The following is a 16272-nucleotide window of genomic DNA, read 5'->3' as shown; positions in this document are numbered from 1 at the left end:
TTATATTTTCTATCTTTATTTCAGCAACTTAATTCCAAACACTCAAAAAAACACTTAGACTGTGGTAGAAATTAGGAAATTTCATTCTGGCAACCCAGGCCGTATCAACAAGCGAGCGGTCTGCTTAGTCGGTTTGTTCGCAAAATTTACAAAAATATTATTTTTCTCGTAGTTTCCCGCGTTTTGTTATAATCCTAACGTGTATAAGTTCCAGTTATTGGCTTGTGTTAATTATATATTTATTGATCTACATAGAAATGCTTGGAGAATCAACGTAATCTAAGTGACAGATGTTACGGTGATAACTCGCGCCACTTTTGGATAAATTACCTCATTTCGATTGAATAAAATATGGAAGAAATCAAGGATAACATCGTCGAAATGGAATGTAACCAACTCGAGTCAGGTAACGGTAGTATTCGTTTAGTAATTACATTTTATTTTCAGGCTCATGTTTGACGTTCGTTCGTATAACCCTGCCAAAATTGAAACGTTTCATATAACTTTCAATCCAATAAGAATATCGCTTTCGTTGGCTTTTATTCACATCTTTTCGTATATTTAATATAGTTCAATGGCAAATTGTTCCATAATCTGTGAAAGTGCATATAAATACATTCATAATACATTCGATAGTGATAGATTTACGCATTTATTGCACGCCAAAGTATAGTTCCACATTTCTTGGTCGGGTTATAATACAAACATCAATAATAAGGTTTGTGTCTATTTTTGAGTTACAAATACGTTTCCGTTTATCGTCGCTTTTGTTATGTCTTGCGAGGAGTAGATTTGGATATTCGTAGTGCGAATGATTCTGTTTAATACCTACGCGTATTTCTAAAAGAAATTGTATTGTAAATTATTTATATTTACATTTTTAAGGTTATAATGAAAGTTGGAGTCTAAAGTGCCAGTATCATGACATACATTTAAGTATTCTTATTTGTAACATAGTTTCATTTAAATATAGAACATAAATATGGTTGCATACTTATTGTGTATTCTTATAGGTTTCATTACAAGCATATCAGACTATTCGCTGACCAATTTTATGTAAAAATATGTAAATTGGCATCACTAGAACTATCCTAAAGCAAATATGACTAAATGAAATATGGACATTATATATTAGATCTTGCCACTATAAAAGCAGTGTTATATTGAAGTTTTTTTTATTTTAAATAACATTATTCCTACATGACCAGTCTGTCCGAGCTAGTTATTGATCTGTAAAAAAATACTTTATTACTTTTGAATGCATTGACTACCATAACTGCCATATTAGTTTAAAAACATGTCTTATTCATTGTTATCAAATTCCCAAAACATTTAAGTCTACAACTTACTTTATTACATTACATTGTTGCACACTCCCTAGGGAACATACAGATTTTTTTAAAAAAAGCATTGCCCAAAAAAATTTGAATAGGTACAACCTTGAAAATAAAAACTTCTTGCTAAACACAAGACATTAGATTAGGTTTCAGACAAGTGCAACTTGTTTGTTTGGAACGAGTTTTGCCGATCGCTTAAATATGGGCCTCTTGATATTCTTGATAGCGGATTCACAAAACCACTTGCACTTTTATTCGAAATGACCGTTGAACGGTTTTGAATGTTTTGTTGCACCTTATATTTTTTTCTTGAAAATTTTTATTCATGTAATTTGAATAATATGTAAAGTATTATTTATTTATGAGGAAATAATAGTTGATATTGGTTTAATTTCTCTTCTAGTGCAATCTCTATATTATGCAACTGAAAATATTCATTTAACTTACCAACGAAAATATAAATTGAAAATATTTAATCAATATTTCTCTTTTTTTTGGGTCTGAGTAATGCGCCATCTGTACTTAGACTTTACTGAATCTAAAGTTTAGATTTATTAAGTGTTTGACTTAAAATCAAGAATGAGATTTAGGTTGTTCATGTAGTATTAAACAATATAAGCATCCACATAGATAGACAATCCATGAGTAATATCTGTTATTCTATTTATTATTTTAAAATAGTAACCAATTTTTACTGATTCTGTACCTGCAGTCTCTGTTCTTGTTCTGTTATTTTACTATGTATGTCTGTTAGCCTCAGTGCAAATATCATTGTACCCTATGTTAAATAGACTTATTTAACTTTTCAGAAGCAGTCCCCCAAGTCCCAATAGTGGATTCAGCAGGGGACGCGCCGGTAACTAAGGAAAATACTGATGACTCACAGAATCTGTTCCCCGATAGTCCTGTTTATGAGCCCGATGATGATATTGTGGTTTGTTCACCAATTTCTTTGAAATAACATGTGTAAAATGTAAATTTTACACATGTTATTTCAAACATGTTTTTTTTTTGTTTAGTTCACTTATATTATTTTGCTTCCTATACGTTACTTACTTACCTTTTCTGATCATTTCAAAATATGTTCTTATGGTTATATTTAATTCTGCATAATTTATTATGTTGATAGGTAATTACTTTAAGAAAATATAAAATTTTGAAAATTATACAATGAGGTTTTGATAATTTCAGACTGTCAGCAGTGCAACTGAAGACACCAATGGTATTTCAACTGATGCGAATGGTATGTTTACTCTAACTTCCACTATGTAGTAAAAATCTAAATCTTAGGTAAATATAATTAACAAAAACAAAATTACAGACGACCCTGTAACCTGTGCGCAGCCTAAAAGGAAACTGTCAGACGACCCTTCAGACAGTAGCGCGAAGATCCAAAAACTAGAGCTAACTGACGATGAATTCGCCGTGTCCACCCAAACCTTGGACAATGAGGTGTCGGAAATCACCAGCGCCCCCAAACGCAAGCTCGAAGACCTTGAGCTGCCCTCCACCTCCCGCGTCCGAACCCCCCTTCGATCAAGCCCTAGGAGACTCAAGCGCAGCAACAGCGCGGAATTATCCAAACCCAAAACACCAAAGACCCCAAAATCCCGGCCAGCCAGTGTCGACATCACCAAGTCCCGGAAAACACCCCGCAAAATACAACCTGAGTTAGCCAAAGTGGAACCGAAACAAGTCCTAGTTATCTCCGATAGTTCGAGCTCTCGTCCCAGCATAGAGTTCGTCTCAGAAATACCTCCATTGAAAATTCCAGAAACGATCGCTGAAGATAATTCGGAGCTAGACGACTCCCAAGGTTTCCATCTAGAACTTTCCCCGTCATTAGAATCAGATAATGTGAACGATAAACCAAAAACACCCAGTAATAGCGACCCAGTGCTTGTTAGGAATAGGACAGAAGATATTAATCCTGGAAAAATAACTGCACCTAGAAGTGAAGGATATAAGTACTCGGATCAAGGCAACTTCTCTCAAATCGTTCCGAAAGATTACAATATAGGGAAAACTACGGACCAGGAAAGTACTGATAGCGTTGGTTCACTAAACTTGGAGAGTCCAGAACCCATGCCTACAATGGCTTCGAAGTTAATTTCGAAACTTTCCAACGGAAACTCGTCCACTCCAACCGAGGTTTTAGATGGCAAGATGACTAGTGCTGAAGATAGCGACAGTACCCCTGATATGACGAAACTTAACGCTGGGAAGAACAAACGAGGGAAGAATGAGTCCTTCAGATCAAGTAACAACGCTACCCCGTCAACCATATCTCCTTTGGCAAATGGGCATTCTTTGCCAATCAATACGCCTCAAATCCCAGTGTTTGACGTGCATATCAGTCATAATGAGGATAACGAATTTCTTTCCCTCTACGTTGTTCGAACAGACAACGATCTCGGTATGGACATGTGTAGAGAATACCAGAGAATCTCCAAAAGGTTCACAATTGACCCCTACTTAGGTGATGTATCAGTAAGTAACTCCCCTTCAAGTGTTACCAGCGGTGGAATGATAAACTTACCGAATAGAACCTCTTTCGCGTCAACAGTCAGTTCGACATCAACATCCAGTAACCGAACCAGCGATGGCAATTTCGTAGTACCACAACCGCCGCGGAAATCTATTGCGAATCCAACAACATCTGTTAAGGGATACGAAGCCTTAATGAAGAAGCTACAAGACATATTCTCGCATATCAGGGAGACTTCGGTCGATGAAGGACTGAGTGACGATAAAGTTTCTGTAGGCATCCAAACATCGGTTTCTAATGACAGTACTATGAGCAATGGGAATGCGAGTCCGGAAGAAGTTAGCAAATGCGATAAGGCGACTCCAAAAAGCTCGTTAAAGAAAACTCGAGTTAGGGGTCGACGGCACATAGCCGGGAAGACTAAACGAGCGTTATTGCCAACCCAACCTGAAGAACCAGAATACATGCACGGAATGAATTCTCCCGAAATGGTGCCAACTAACGGTGAAAATGGGAAAGAATCTCCCGTGAAGTCACCTAAAGATGAGAAACCTTTATCGTCTTTGGTTGCTACGCCGAAATCTTTGAGCAAATTGAAGGCGAAACGGCGTCCGACTTCGCCTAGACCAGCTACACCGGTAGAGAAAGCAGTTGTCAAGCCTGAGTACCCAGGGTATGCCCCTGATACAGTTGTACTAGCCAAATGGGTGGATAAAAGATACTATTCTGGCAAAGTTTTAGAGATTACCGAGCCTAATAAATACCTGATCAAATTCGACGATGGTCAAAGTAAGGTTTTGTTAGATGATTTTATCATCTTCGGTGATATGAAGACCTTGCCTTTAGAAGGCCAGTCGGTGTATGCTATGGTTGATGAAGAACAGAACTATGAGCCTGGGTTGGTGTTGGGAGTTGAAGAAAATGATTGTGGGACTGTCACTTATAAATGTACTACTGATGGGTAAGTTATTCATATTCCTAGAATTAGTAGTAATTTTTTGGCTTTGAAATTATTTCTTTATTTATCGATTTCGATTATTTTCAAGACTTCGCATAATTCAGCGTAAAAAAGTCCTACGTTTTAGGTAAAAAATTAAATAAAAGCTTGAAAATTAATACTAGTGATAAATTAATAATTTTATTATTAACAATTACATAATTATGTTAAAAGAAATAATATTTATTTCAGCGATACCCTGGTAATGGTGACGGCTAGCGAGCTTTACCTGACGGAAGACCAGGCGCGGTCTCTCAAGGAGTCAGCTCGCACTCGATCACCGTCAGCGCCGGCAACTCCGCGTCGCAGGCACAACAGGGAACTGGACCTTGATAATATTATACAGGTATTTATATAGTAAACTTTACGTATCTAACTTAAAACGAGGTTCGATTTGTCCAGAGGTTAGCCACAGTTATATATAAACAAGGGAAGTTTAAACGGGGTAGACATGTTCTTAGCCAGAACAAATAAATACGGCTGCAAATTATTCTGGGTGTTTCTGTAGTCAAAAATAATGTTTTTATTTCTTTAAATAAAAGTCCCAGGATGACTTCTTGCAATGGGTCAACATCAATTGGATGAAGTTGAATTAATTGCGTTAGCCTTTATAGCACTGTACTGTATACTGTACATGAAGTATGTGCCGTATACTTTCATGACCCTATAATTTATATTAATGTAACATGGTTTATTTTCACATTTACCTTTATTTATAGGGTCCCCGCAGTGCCCGCAGCCGCGACAAGGGCAGCTCGAGTGCGCGGAAACGTGTCGCCTCGCCCAAGAGTCCTAAAGCTTCCACATCGGGCATCTCAGGTTTGTGATAACAACTTAACTATGTAAAACAAAACGGCAAAAAGCAGGCTCAGTTTCCACGTTTCTTGGCAAGACAGGTTATCTAGACTTTCTGGCTTCTGACTTCCCATAACGATTGCCAAAGATGTTCAACTGACTTACGAAACACGGAAGAACTCGAACTGACAAGATGGTCACAAATCCACAGAACGACCGCGCCAAGCGTTGCTTAACCTTATGATCGTTAGATCCGCGCGGTTGTGACTTAGCCGCAAACTCTTTAAATGGTGATCAGCAACTCGAAAATAAAAAAATGCTTTTTTTCTTGACTAACATCCTAACTTGGGACAGTTAGGGCTAAGATTTTTTTTTTAATTTTATTCTCCCCATTTTGTTTCCGCACTCTGTTATTGAAAAAATGCATTGTGACTTATATTTATTTATAGCTATGATAGTATTATATAGTGTAGGTCAATTATTCTGATAGCGTTCACAATATAACAACCATTCTGAAGTACAGTTACATGCATATCTCAAGTGTTTGATGATAAGTAGCAAATACTATACATGAGTAGGTATTTGTAGTATTTATCTGTTATCAGTGAAAATATCTAACTTTATATCTATGTTTTAGTAGATTTGTTAGTGTCAAGTGGTTTGATGATTTATGATACAGTAGCTATTTCAGCTGTTGAATTTGAATATTTTTTCCCATACATACCTATGTATGCAAGAAATCTTGAGTATCAGGTAAACTGTTATAATTAACAAGTCATCATCATCAGCCTATCGCAGTCCACTGCTGGACATAGGCCTCTCCAAGTGCACGCCACTGAGATCGATTTTCGGCTTCTCGCATCCAGCTCCTGCCAGCCGTCTTGCGCAAGTCATCACTCCACCGTGCCTGAGGACGTCCTACACTACGTTTGCCGAGGCGTGGTCTCCACTCTAGAACTCGTTTACCCCAATTAACCCAATTAATTAACAAGTAAAGTTATAGACTCTGCGAGCCCTTTGCCCACAAATCCGGCGCTTGGCCGATATTTATTTTTCAAAGCCAACAGACATACTTAGCTGAAGCAGCAAAGCAAAGAGAGTGGTGAAGTTTTGGGGTTTGAATAAATAATTTTGAATTTAGTACTGTAGTAGCCGTCCACCCAAGTAGGTACGACTTAAAAATATTGCTTTTTCTTTGCTTTGCCCGCGTTTTGAAGATTTAAGCGCACAAAGGGACATAGGGATATAAGTACAGAAAAAACGACTTTGTATTATACTATGTACTTAGTAATTTTGCAGCGCCGTAAATGAGTAGATACCATAGTTAATTTTATAAATTGTTATCTTTAGGGTCCAAAGCCAAGAGCACCCCTCTGGCCCGCAAGCGGCTGGGCAGCGAGAGCAGCTCGGTGAGCGAGAGCAGCAACTCCGCGCCGCCCGCCCGCCTGGAGGAGGTGGCCGGCGTCGAGCCCGAGGTGCAGCGGACGCCCAGGAAGATCGACGGCGTTAAAGGTGATTAATAAAGGCTTCAAATTTTATGTGGCCTACTGAAATAGGCATAGTTACTAGTAACAAAAAGAAATTGTTCTCTATTTCTTGAATGGCCGTTCCCAATACTTTATCCATCTGTGGTTTTACCTACTTACTAGAAATATATAATTCACATACGTGTATGGGATAAAATTCTGTTAAACAAATCAACAGATAAATATAATAGTGTGAACAGCCGCAAGATTACAAGACAGGTAGGTACGTAACTTGCTAACGTCACTCAGTTGCTTTATGTGCTTCTCAAGCAGGATTATCCTGTCTAGTTCAATAAGGTTTTATTACCTCATCTACAAAAAAAATGTAAAATAGAAATAGAGTACATTGAAGTGAATATAAACCACTTTTAGCAACATTACTATTTAGCATTCACTGTCATGAACAAAAAGTAGCTCACAACTGGTTACTGAGTGTACACCACAGATTAAATAAAAATCTTCTTCCTTTCAGCGGGTCCTCTCCAACTGAAAGGCGCTGCCAAACACACAATAGGCAAGAAGAACTCCAAACTGACTAAATTCGAGAACGACGAAGATACAGTCTCTAAGCTCGGGCCGATACCTGAGGCGGATAGCAAACTGTTCGCCGGACTGCACTTCTTGCTCACTTGCACCGAAATGCCGAGGCGGACCAGAACTACCACTGATAAGGTAAGCTTGTAAATATACATATGAATGTTAGACATCGATTATTGGGCCGCAAATCGATTAATTTACGCCATTTGATGATCGATAAATCAAAACCTGACTATGTGAACTTAGATGCAATAAAACGCTTCATGTAAAAAAATAAAAAATTGATACCTAAATAAAACAAACTACATTTATCAAAGAAAAGGTCAAAAGCACATACCTACTTAACTTTAACTCGTTTTGTATCAAAACCCATATGACCACCATGTATCTTACGTAACGAATATGACCATGTTACCAAATATGACTTACCTACTTTGATCTTATCAAAATTATATTGCAAACTTAATTAAAAATTAAATAAAATTCTTCTCTTAACATTTCCTATTGGATTTATTTACGAGGGCTGCCTTTTAAGTTGTGTCGTTTGAAATAAGTATAGATAATCCAATAGGTTATTACCGTTTATTATTTTTTTAAGAATACTTAGCGATATTTAATGCACTTTTGCATGCATTCAAATCAGTTTTTAAATATTTATTCCATTCCAAAGTGGGGGTAGTCAAAACGGCCGATTTGTATACGTCAACAGCTTCTTCAGGTGTGCTGAAAGGTAGTCCACGAAGAATTTTCTTAATTTTGGTTAATGTATTAAAATCATTAGTGCTTAAGTTACAGCTGTAAGGTGGATGATCCAATATTACAACATTTTGGGAACTCAAAAACATCGGTGTTTGGCGGGCGGTGCGCGAACTTGCATTGTCATGGTGCAGTATCATTCGAAGTCTTGGATAGTTTTTTCTAAATTCGGTGATGACTTTTGGCAAACAAACAATGGTATACGAGTCAGCGGTAACCATGTCGCGATATTTTAGTACAATAGTGGCGACACGATCACCCTTTGCCAAAAACGAGACAACCATTTTTTTTTTAAGTGCTTTGCGAGCGTACGACTTTGGTCGGTTTTGGCTCGTCTTGGAAGACCTAGACAGCTGACTGCTGCTTAGAATCCGGATCATAAGCGTATATCCAGGACTTGTTATCACTAACTATATCATAGACCTGCTTTGACTCTCCTCGGTCGAATCGCTGCAGAGTTTGACGTCACCAACTTACTAGGGCTGTTTCTTGGTCGTCGCTAAGAAAATGTGGTATCCATGGAGAGATCATCTATCTTACGCCAAGTTCTTCGTGTAGGATATTTTTGACTGTGGTCCCTGAAATGCCCACGGATGCCTCTATTTCACCATATGCTACATGTCCGTCTGCGAGGATTAGCTGCCGCACAGCCTCGATATAAACTTGCATCATGGCGGTTTTTGGACGACCTTCACGAGGCTTGTCACTGAAGCTAGAGTGCCCAGGTTGAAATTCTAAATATCAGCGTTCTGCGGTCCTAAGGAATGGTGCTACATCACTAAATACAGAATTAATCTCTTTCTAGTACTGAAGTCGCGACAATCCCCTTTTAAAGTTGTAGAAAATTATCGCACTCAAATTTTCCTTACACATTTCCATTTTTGCAACCGACCTGTCACCTTTGAATGGACGATACAATAAAACTATTCGACCTATTTAAAAACATTCTTTTGTTTTCGAATTCTAAATTCAAAAAGATTCAAATAGCATATATATATATTTTTAAAAATCGCGGGAGGTTACCAAACGACAGAACTTAAAAGGCAGCCTTACGTACCAGGCAACTCAAAGCCACGACACTCGCCACTACTCTTCTGAAGAGGATGGAGAGACCACCTCATCAGTAGCGGGTACTGACACTGAAGACCTGGAGTTCTGTGACCGACCCTTCAACAAGGAACGCTTGAAGGAACAGCTCGAAGCTGGCGGAGGAACTGTCTATAGGTATGTGGAAAAAAGGGTAGTTTTATGAAGTCTTTTTTTGGACGATGTCTATAAAACATCCAACATCATAGATGCAGATGACTTGACAGCATATTTAAATGTACTAAAACATAGAGGAGAAAACACAGTATGGATACAGCAACCTTTTGTTATGTAGGTACTAGTTTCCGCCAGCAGTTTCACCTGCGTCCTGTGAAAACTATTCTTACTTAACTCAGATTAAAATCCTTCATTCCTAGATAATATGTATGGGCAAGTTGACACTTAAATAATTTTCAAATCGGGCCAGAGTAGTTTCCTGAGGTCAGCGCGTTCAAGGAAGCAAACCAACTCTTTAGTTTTTCAATATAAGTATAGATTCAAGGACTGTAAAAGTTTATTTGTACGGTATATACCTAGCTGCTGTTATTTAATCAAAACCTGCCAAATGATAAAGTCAATATGATACCACCTAATATCCAATTTGATTGCACTCCAAATATACCCATTATTTACTTTTAAAAAATCTTTTATCTTACAGCCACTTCGACGACGTACCAAAAAACAAATATGCGGTCTGCAAACTAATCGCTCCTCGTCCCTGCCTAACTGCCAAGTACATACAATGCTTGGCCGCCGACATACGTTCCGTTTCACACGGCTGGGTCATCATGAGCTGCATAGACAACACTCTGCGTGATGTCGACTCTTTTGCTCTGCCTGCCGGCTGGAGTATTCTGAAACAGAGGTTTATTAACTGGGTAAGTTTACTTTTGAAGTGTGAAATTGTCAATCTGGTTAGAGCAAAAGTGGTGATTAGCTTTTATTCCTGTTGATCTGAGGATGACGACGTTTGATTATATTGGAATGGGCAACTAGAATCAAACTTAGTTATAATTTTGACATTCCAAGTGCTTGTAAAGGCCTAAGTGAAATAAATGATTTGACTTTGACTTTGACTTTGATTTTGATTTGGTTTGCGGTATTTAGATTGGGATACTTTGAAAAACGAAGGTGGTCTTGTAATGTATGTCTACTCTATGTCGCATCGAAATAATAGGTATGTATTAGGTATTGGTATAAATCTATAGTAAATAATCAGATTGAATCATTAAACACCTTCTAAAAAAATACATCTGATAATTTTATAGTAACTTTCAAGCTTACTTTTGTATAGGTAATGTGTTCAATTGGTTTTGTAAATAAAAATTGCCAGCAAATATGTGCAACTGTAATTCCTCCTTGCATCACAGGTACCACAATCAGGCAGACGGAACGCGACATTCTTCAAAGACAAGATCATCCTCCTGTGCGGCGACCAGGACACGTTCGTCAAATTCTGGGAACGTGTGTGCACCCTCGCCGGGGCGACCACACGCGTCGTCAACGAGGACGACCTCAACATGGCCGGGGCTCTAGCACTCGTCACCGAGTGGGACTGTCCACATGAAGTACAAAACAAAGCGAATCAAGATAATATCCCTCTTGTGTCTACTACCTGGGTGGTACAGTCCCTGATTGAGGCCCGTGTCATCGTCCCCACCAGCCACGAAAAGTTCTCATTTATGTTCGCGGAGCCAGAATGATCCTGGGACTTTAAAAAGATCCTCATTATACGTGAAAATTGACACTTGAGGTGACGCGATAGTGACGCTTAGTGATAGTGAAGTGAATTAAACAAAAAACTACTAAATTACAGTGGTGTATGCAGTGAGCGGTTGTCAAATTCAATAAAGTACAAATTATATTGGTTATATATTAGCTAAGCGTTACAGAAGCATTGTATAGTATTGTCGAATGTAAAGCTTACAATTTAGAAGTTATATAGTATGAAAGTTATTCGCTTAGCTCCAGATGTTCATATGTTGCTATTTTTGTAAGCAAAATTTAATCAAAGAAATATTTTATTCGCAACCTTGAGCCCTGCTTATACCACTGGTTAGTGGGTTATTAAAACAAATGTGTAAGTGTTAATGACTGCAAGATGAAGCAGATGAAGTGGACTCGGGAATTTTTCTAAAATGAAGGTCTTGGTGTTAATAGTTTATAAGGAATGTGCAGTGACTCTATATAGTTAGTTATAACTAATATCTTTGAATAGATTTCGTTCTCGATATATAGGCTTATAGTACTTTGGAACAAGGCAAAAATATCTGAGTATTGTTGCTCAGGCATTTTTACATAATGAAAGGTTATAATGCCAAATGTATATCGCTAAGTAACCCTTTGAATGCCAATGCATTCCTCAACTAAGCATTAGTCCTGAGGCAAAAGCAGCGCCAGTCAATGGGTTAATCTAAGCGTATGAAGATAAATAAATTCTTTAAGTACTTCGTAAAAGTTGATATTGCGACTGATTTCTAAACTTATATATAAATATCTAATACAAAATATTTACTTTCTACTTAATGTGTATAATATCGTCAATCTACAGTTATTTCTGACTGGAAAAGTGTTTTCGTTTAAAAATGTTGTTTCCACATCTTACATTATAATAAATATTTCATGTATAGAGATAAAGTTATTCTGTAAAAATGGAATGTAGCCAAAATTGTTGCAAATTCGGGTATTTATAATAACACTAAAAAGTTCAAAGACTTTCTGACTTTAAAAGAATGATAATATAGGTAGCTAAGGCTAAGTATGTCTTATAGAATTTAAATTGGTATTCAATTGTATATGGTCTCATTTAGTTGTAAGGGTTTATATAAAACTGTCATTTCTGTGAATATAGTATTGATAAAGTCATCAATTAAAATTGTAGTCGGTTTAAAATCGATGTTTAGCCAAAGTGAGCTAATATTACGTTTGAATAACTATCGTGAACAATATAATAAGGATCATGTCTTTTGTTATTTATTTTTAATTATTTTTTTGTTTAACTTTGTAAACTCAGTAACTTCGTAAAAGTATCGTATTAAAAACTTTTATGTGGTAAAGACTAGCAAAGTATGTCATTAAAATCATTGCAATTATAATTACCTTTTTCTTAATTTTTGATAAAAATTGACATTTGTTCCTTTTATTTTTAGAATTATGATTGATTTTTTTTGTTTGACTTAAAAAAATGTATAGGGCGTCACAAAATTAGAAATTAAGATTGCTCTATAAAATAATGGCCGCTTATTTCTTATTTAAATTGAAATTCTGTTCATTAATTTTATCAATTTTCTCATTAGATATTTGATGTCGTTCAAATATAGCTTGGGTAAAATTTGATTGTGTGCAAGTAGTGTGAGATCTTATCAAACAACGTAGAAGACCTTGGAATACAGATGAACTGAAAGTATCTATCCACATTAGTACCATGAAATGAGATTGTAAGATACCCCTTCAATTTAACCATTTTGTAATTTTAAAAAATTACCAGCATTCCATTCAAATAAATCATTCCCCATTTTTCAACACTAAATTAGTTACCAAGCGAAATATTCAATGCACATAATAAAATTTTATCTAATCCCTTTATGTATATCTGGTAAATATGGTAAGATATATTAAGGGTCGGTACAGTTCGCGCCAAACTCAATGGCGGCTTGGCTTGCCTCCCGTTGATACCCAAAAATGGTTTCTCACAGACTCGCGCGATGTTCAGAGCACTCATAAAGTAAGGCCAGCCTTATACTTGTAAGTTTTGCTCACGTAACTAACTTACGATACATTTACAAATGTAAAACCTCTTTGTAACTCGCTTACAGTAACTTCTTAGAACTTCTCACAACTTATTGAATTTACTAAGTCATTTTTGTGGAGGCAACTTACAAGTAAAAAGGCGGTGTTGTATTCCATGTATTTCATTTCTTTCAATGTTGAAAATGCTAAATATGTACACAAATTCGAATTCTGGCTATGAATGAGATTATATGAAAAGATCTAGTGTTTGAGTAGGCAAGTATAAATCTAGTATAAATCTGATGTACTATATATAACACTTGCAAAACTTATGGGAAAGTAGCCTTTATTTCTAAGGAAATTAGGCTTTCTTTTGCATATATTTGTTATCAACTATTAATTAATTGATCTTGAAGTACATGGTGTATATTTTAATGTATTAACAAAAAATCGATGATAATTTCACTTGTTAATGATCTCTGCGACAGGGGAGCAATTCGTATGAATGGTCGTTGTAAAATTAAGGAAAATACTGGAATTATGTAGTAAATAAATGTTGAAAATTTAACATAATTCAATCTGACGTTGTACATATAGTATTTGTGTTCTTTTTTCTAATATGGAGCACACACTAGTTCTTCATTTTTGACAGCTATTAAAATTATTATATCATGGTGTTATTAATAATAAGTCTAAGGCTGTACATGCGAATGTTTCGAGTGTAATTTAATGTTTAAATACTTACATACCTACAGAATACAGATTGAATATACATAACGCCCTCATTTTGGGCTTTAATATATCAGTATCTGTATTTTGCCAAATATTATCCGCAAATTACGCGGTTAGTCAAATTAATTTGCTCTACATGTTAGAAATATGCAATCAATATAACCATAAATATCCATAGACTAGATAACATATACGGACTTCGTGGTCCGAACTTGCCAAAATCCTATACATTTATGTTTACAATCTTTTAAGAAACTTAAATGTAATATGTAGCATACAGAATAAATAAATCTTGTACATAAACTTCTATAATCTGGATGTACATAATATAAGATTTTGAATGTTTTTGAATTAATAAGTCTTACATACAATATAGAAAATATTCCTACAGTGTGAGTGTGACTGGCCGATATTTGAAAGTGCTAAAAATATGTCTCTAGATGAAGAACAAAGGGCTAGTGTGTGCCAATCAAAATTAATTTAAAATGTCTTCAAGTGACCTTTAGATTATAAGTGCATTTTTTTATCAGATTTTTTTATATACTTACTGTACATTTGTGGCGTCGTATTGTGTTGCATTTCTTTTTGATGTTTGTTTTTTTTTGTTATTCTGTCATTGTATCTTCGTTGTTAAGGAGTCAGATAGGCATGTAATGTGTAAACTATGAATAAAATGATAGAAGTAATTTTGGTTGTTTATTTTGTGTCCTTTATTCGTAATCTACAGCAGGGATGTGTTTTACTACTTACCAGTATTTTTCATTAAAAACGATTTTCACAGATATCAATATTTTTCACATTAAATAGCTTTCACTGTTCTGCGAATAATAATAATTATGTAGTTTTAACGCAGCGCCATTATATATTCGGTGTCACTAAATAAACTCAGATTAAAAAATATTCCATCTCGTGTCATTCAATGAAACTATTTGTATCCATGCCACCTACTGGCAGTTTTATACACTTGTAATCTCGACTTATTTAATAAATCCGGCAGATGTCGTTAATTTTAAATTTTCAAGTATTTACCAATAGATGGCAGGAAATGTAGCTGTATTGTAAATTATATCATTTCTTGATCTTAAAAAGTAATAAAATGAGTTAGAAGTTGTGATGACTTAAGATTCCTGCGTGTGGCACGCGAGCTACTAATTACCTATGCAGCAATATGAAAAGTTAGTGCCTTAAAATCATCTTAAAATGCACATACATACCTATACGAGGTAAGTGGAATCATAAACTTATGCAGAAAATAAAGCTATCCTAGAACCTAGATTAGTATCTGGATATAAAACAGAGGGATATCAAACCCTGGGAAAAGTCATTAAACTTTAAGTATAAGTGGAAAAGTAAAATAGGTGGGTACGTAAGAAACATTATTGTCGTTATGCAAGTCAATGACATGAGATAGGGACCTGCAGAGGAATTTATTTAATACCAAACATCCTGTTTCATAATAAATTCTAGGCTCTTTCTAAACATATCTCTTGGTCAGGTAACAAATTGCCAATTCCACATTAATTAAGTATTTGGGTAAATACGTTCCGGTAAAAACTTATTTATTCTACAACTTGGTACCAGGACTAGGTCGATAAGATGCTGTTATCAAACAAGCCATATTATTATCACGATCTATAAGACAGTAGGTACTTACGAACTTAGTTCAAGATAGAACTAGGTATGTATAGGATCTCTTTTGAATTGGAACTCTCCGAAGTCAGGGAAAAAATATCCATTAGCATTTAACGCCTTTTACGGCCATAAACACAAATAATCATAGTAAGTAATTCCTTTCAAAAACAACATCGACCTCATTGGCAGATAATATAAAAAGCAAAGCTTATATTATCATGGAACAATACAGTCTGTATGTCTGACCTGGGGTGATACGGTGAACTTAAAGCAAAAGTGTATCATTTAACCCTAGGCCAGCATAGGGCCAAGCTTAAGGTTACCTATATAAAGTATCTTAAGAACGTTTTGTCAATCCAGTTAAGTTCAAACGGACGGTATTGGTGGTCGTTTGGGGGTTGCTGGTGATATTTTTTGCTAAGTCTTCCTACTCCATCAATCACCATCTTTATAAAGAGGTCCGTTGCTTCTAGAGCTAAGACATGCACATAGCTCAGCATAGGAAGTGGTGAAAGGCGTTTAGGGGGTGCGGTCCTTTTGTAATGTTGACGTGAAAAAGTTCTAATCTAAGCAGCCTTCGTTCAATAAACGATCTTGACTTTGACAGAGAATCTTAGGGGTTCTAAGTCAATCTGCGTGCTAACTGATCTCATTGGA

The 16272-nt window shown here is 36.1% G+C and overlaps 1 protein-coding gene across 2 annotated transcripts; it reads left to right on the top strand.

Annotated features, from left to right (window-relative positions):
* The first annotated feature begins 105 nt into the window (after positions 1-105).
* LOC124636931 lies at positions 106-14669 on the top strand. Of its 2 annotated transcripts, none has more exons than XM_047173216.1 (11): positions 106-406; positions 2147-2271; positions 2529-2580; positions 2659-4786; positions 5015-5168; positions 5542-5641; positions 6968-7129; positions 7616-7815; positions 9497-9660; positions 10181-10400; positions 10893-14669. In XM_047173216.1, exons 1-11 carry the CDS (start codon positions 352-354, stop codon positions 11223-11225), a joined length of 3693 nt encoding a protein of 1230 aa, XP_047029172.1. In that variant the 5' UTR covers positions 106-351; the 3' UTR covers positions 11226-14669. The 2 variants fall into 2 exon arrangements, with proteins under 2 accessions (XP_047029172.1, XP_047029171.1); XM_047173215.1 differs by having other exon boundaries at positions 106-412.
* Positions 14670-16272: the final 1603 nt, after the last annotated feature.

The sequence above is a fragment of the Helicoverpa zea genome, chromosome 15 (genome assembly GCF_022581195.2).
Source record: "Helicoverpa zea isolate HzStark_Cry1AcR chromosome 15, ilHelZeax1.1, whole genome shotgun sequence".
NCBI classification, from domain to species: Eukaryota; Metazoa; Arthropoda; class Insecta; order Lepidoptera; family Noctuidae; genus Helicoverpa; species Helicoverpa zea.
Note: the sequence above shows the minus strand (reverse complement) of the source record. Positions and strands in the feature narration are given on the sequence as shown.

Bases quoted from the DNA above. Each gene is read 5' to 3' on its own strand.
- LOC124636931 (XM_047173215.1), top strand. From the start codon at position 352: ATGGAAGAAATCAAGGATAACATCGTCGAAATGGAATGTAACCAACTC. The intron at 5,169-5,541 runs GTATTTATATAG...CTTTATTTATAG, and splicing joins ACCTTGATAATATTATACAG to GGTCCCCGCAGTGCCCGCAG. The intron at 7,130-7,615 runs GTGATTAATAAA...TCTTCCTTTCAG, and splicing joins GAAGATCGACGGCGTTAAAG to CGGGTCCTCTCCAACTGAAA.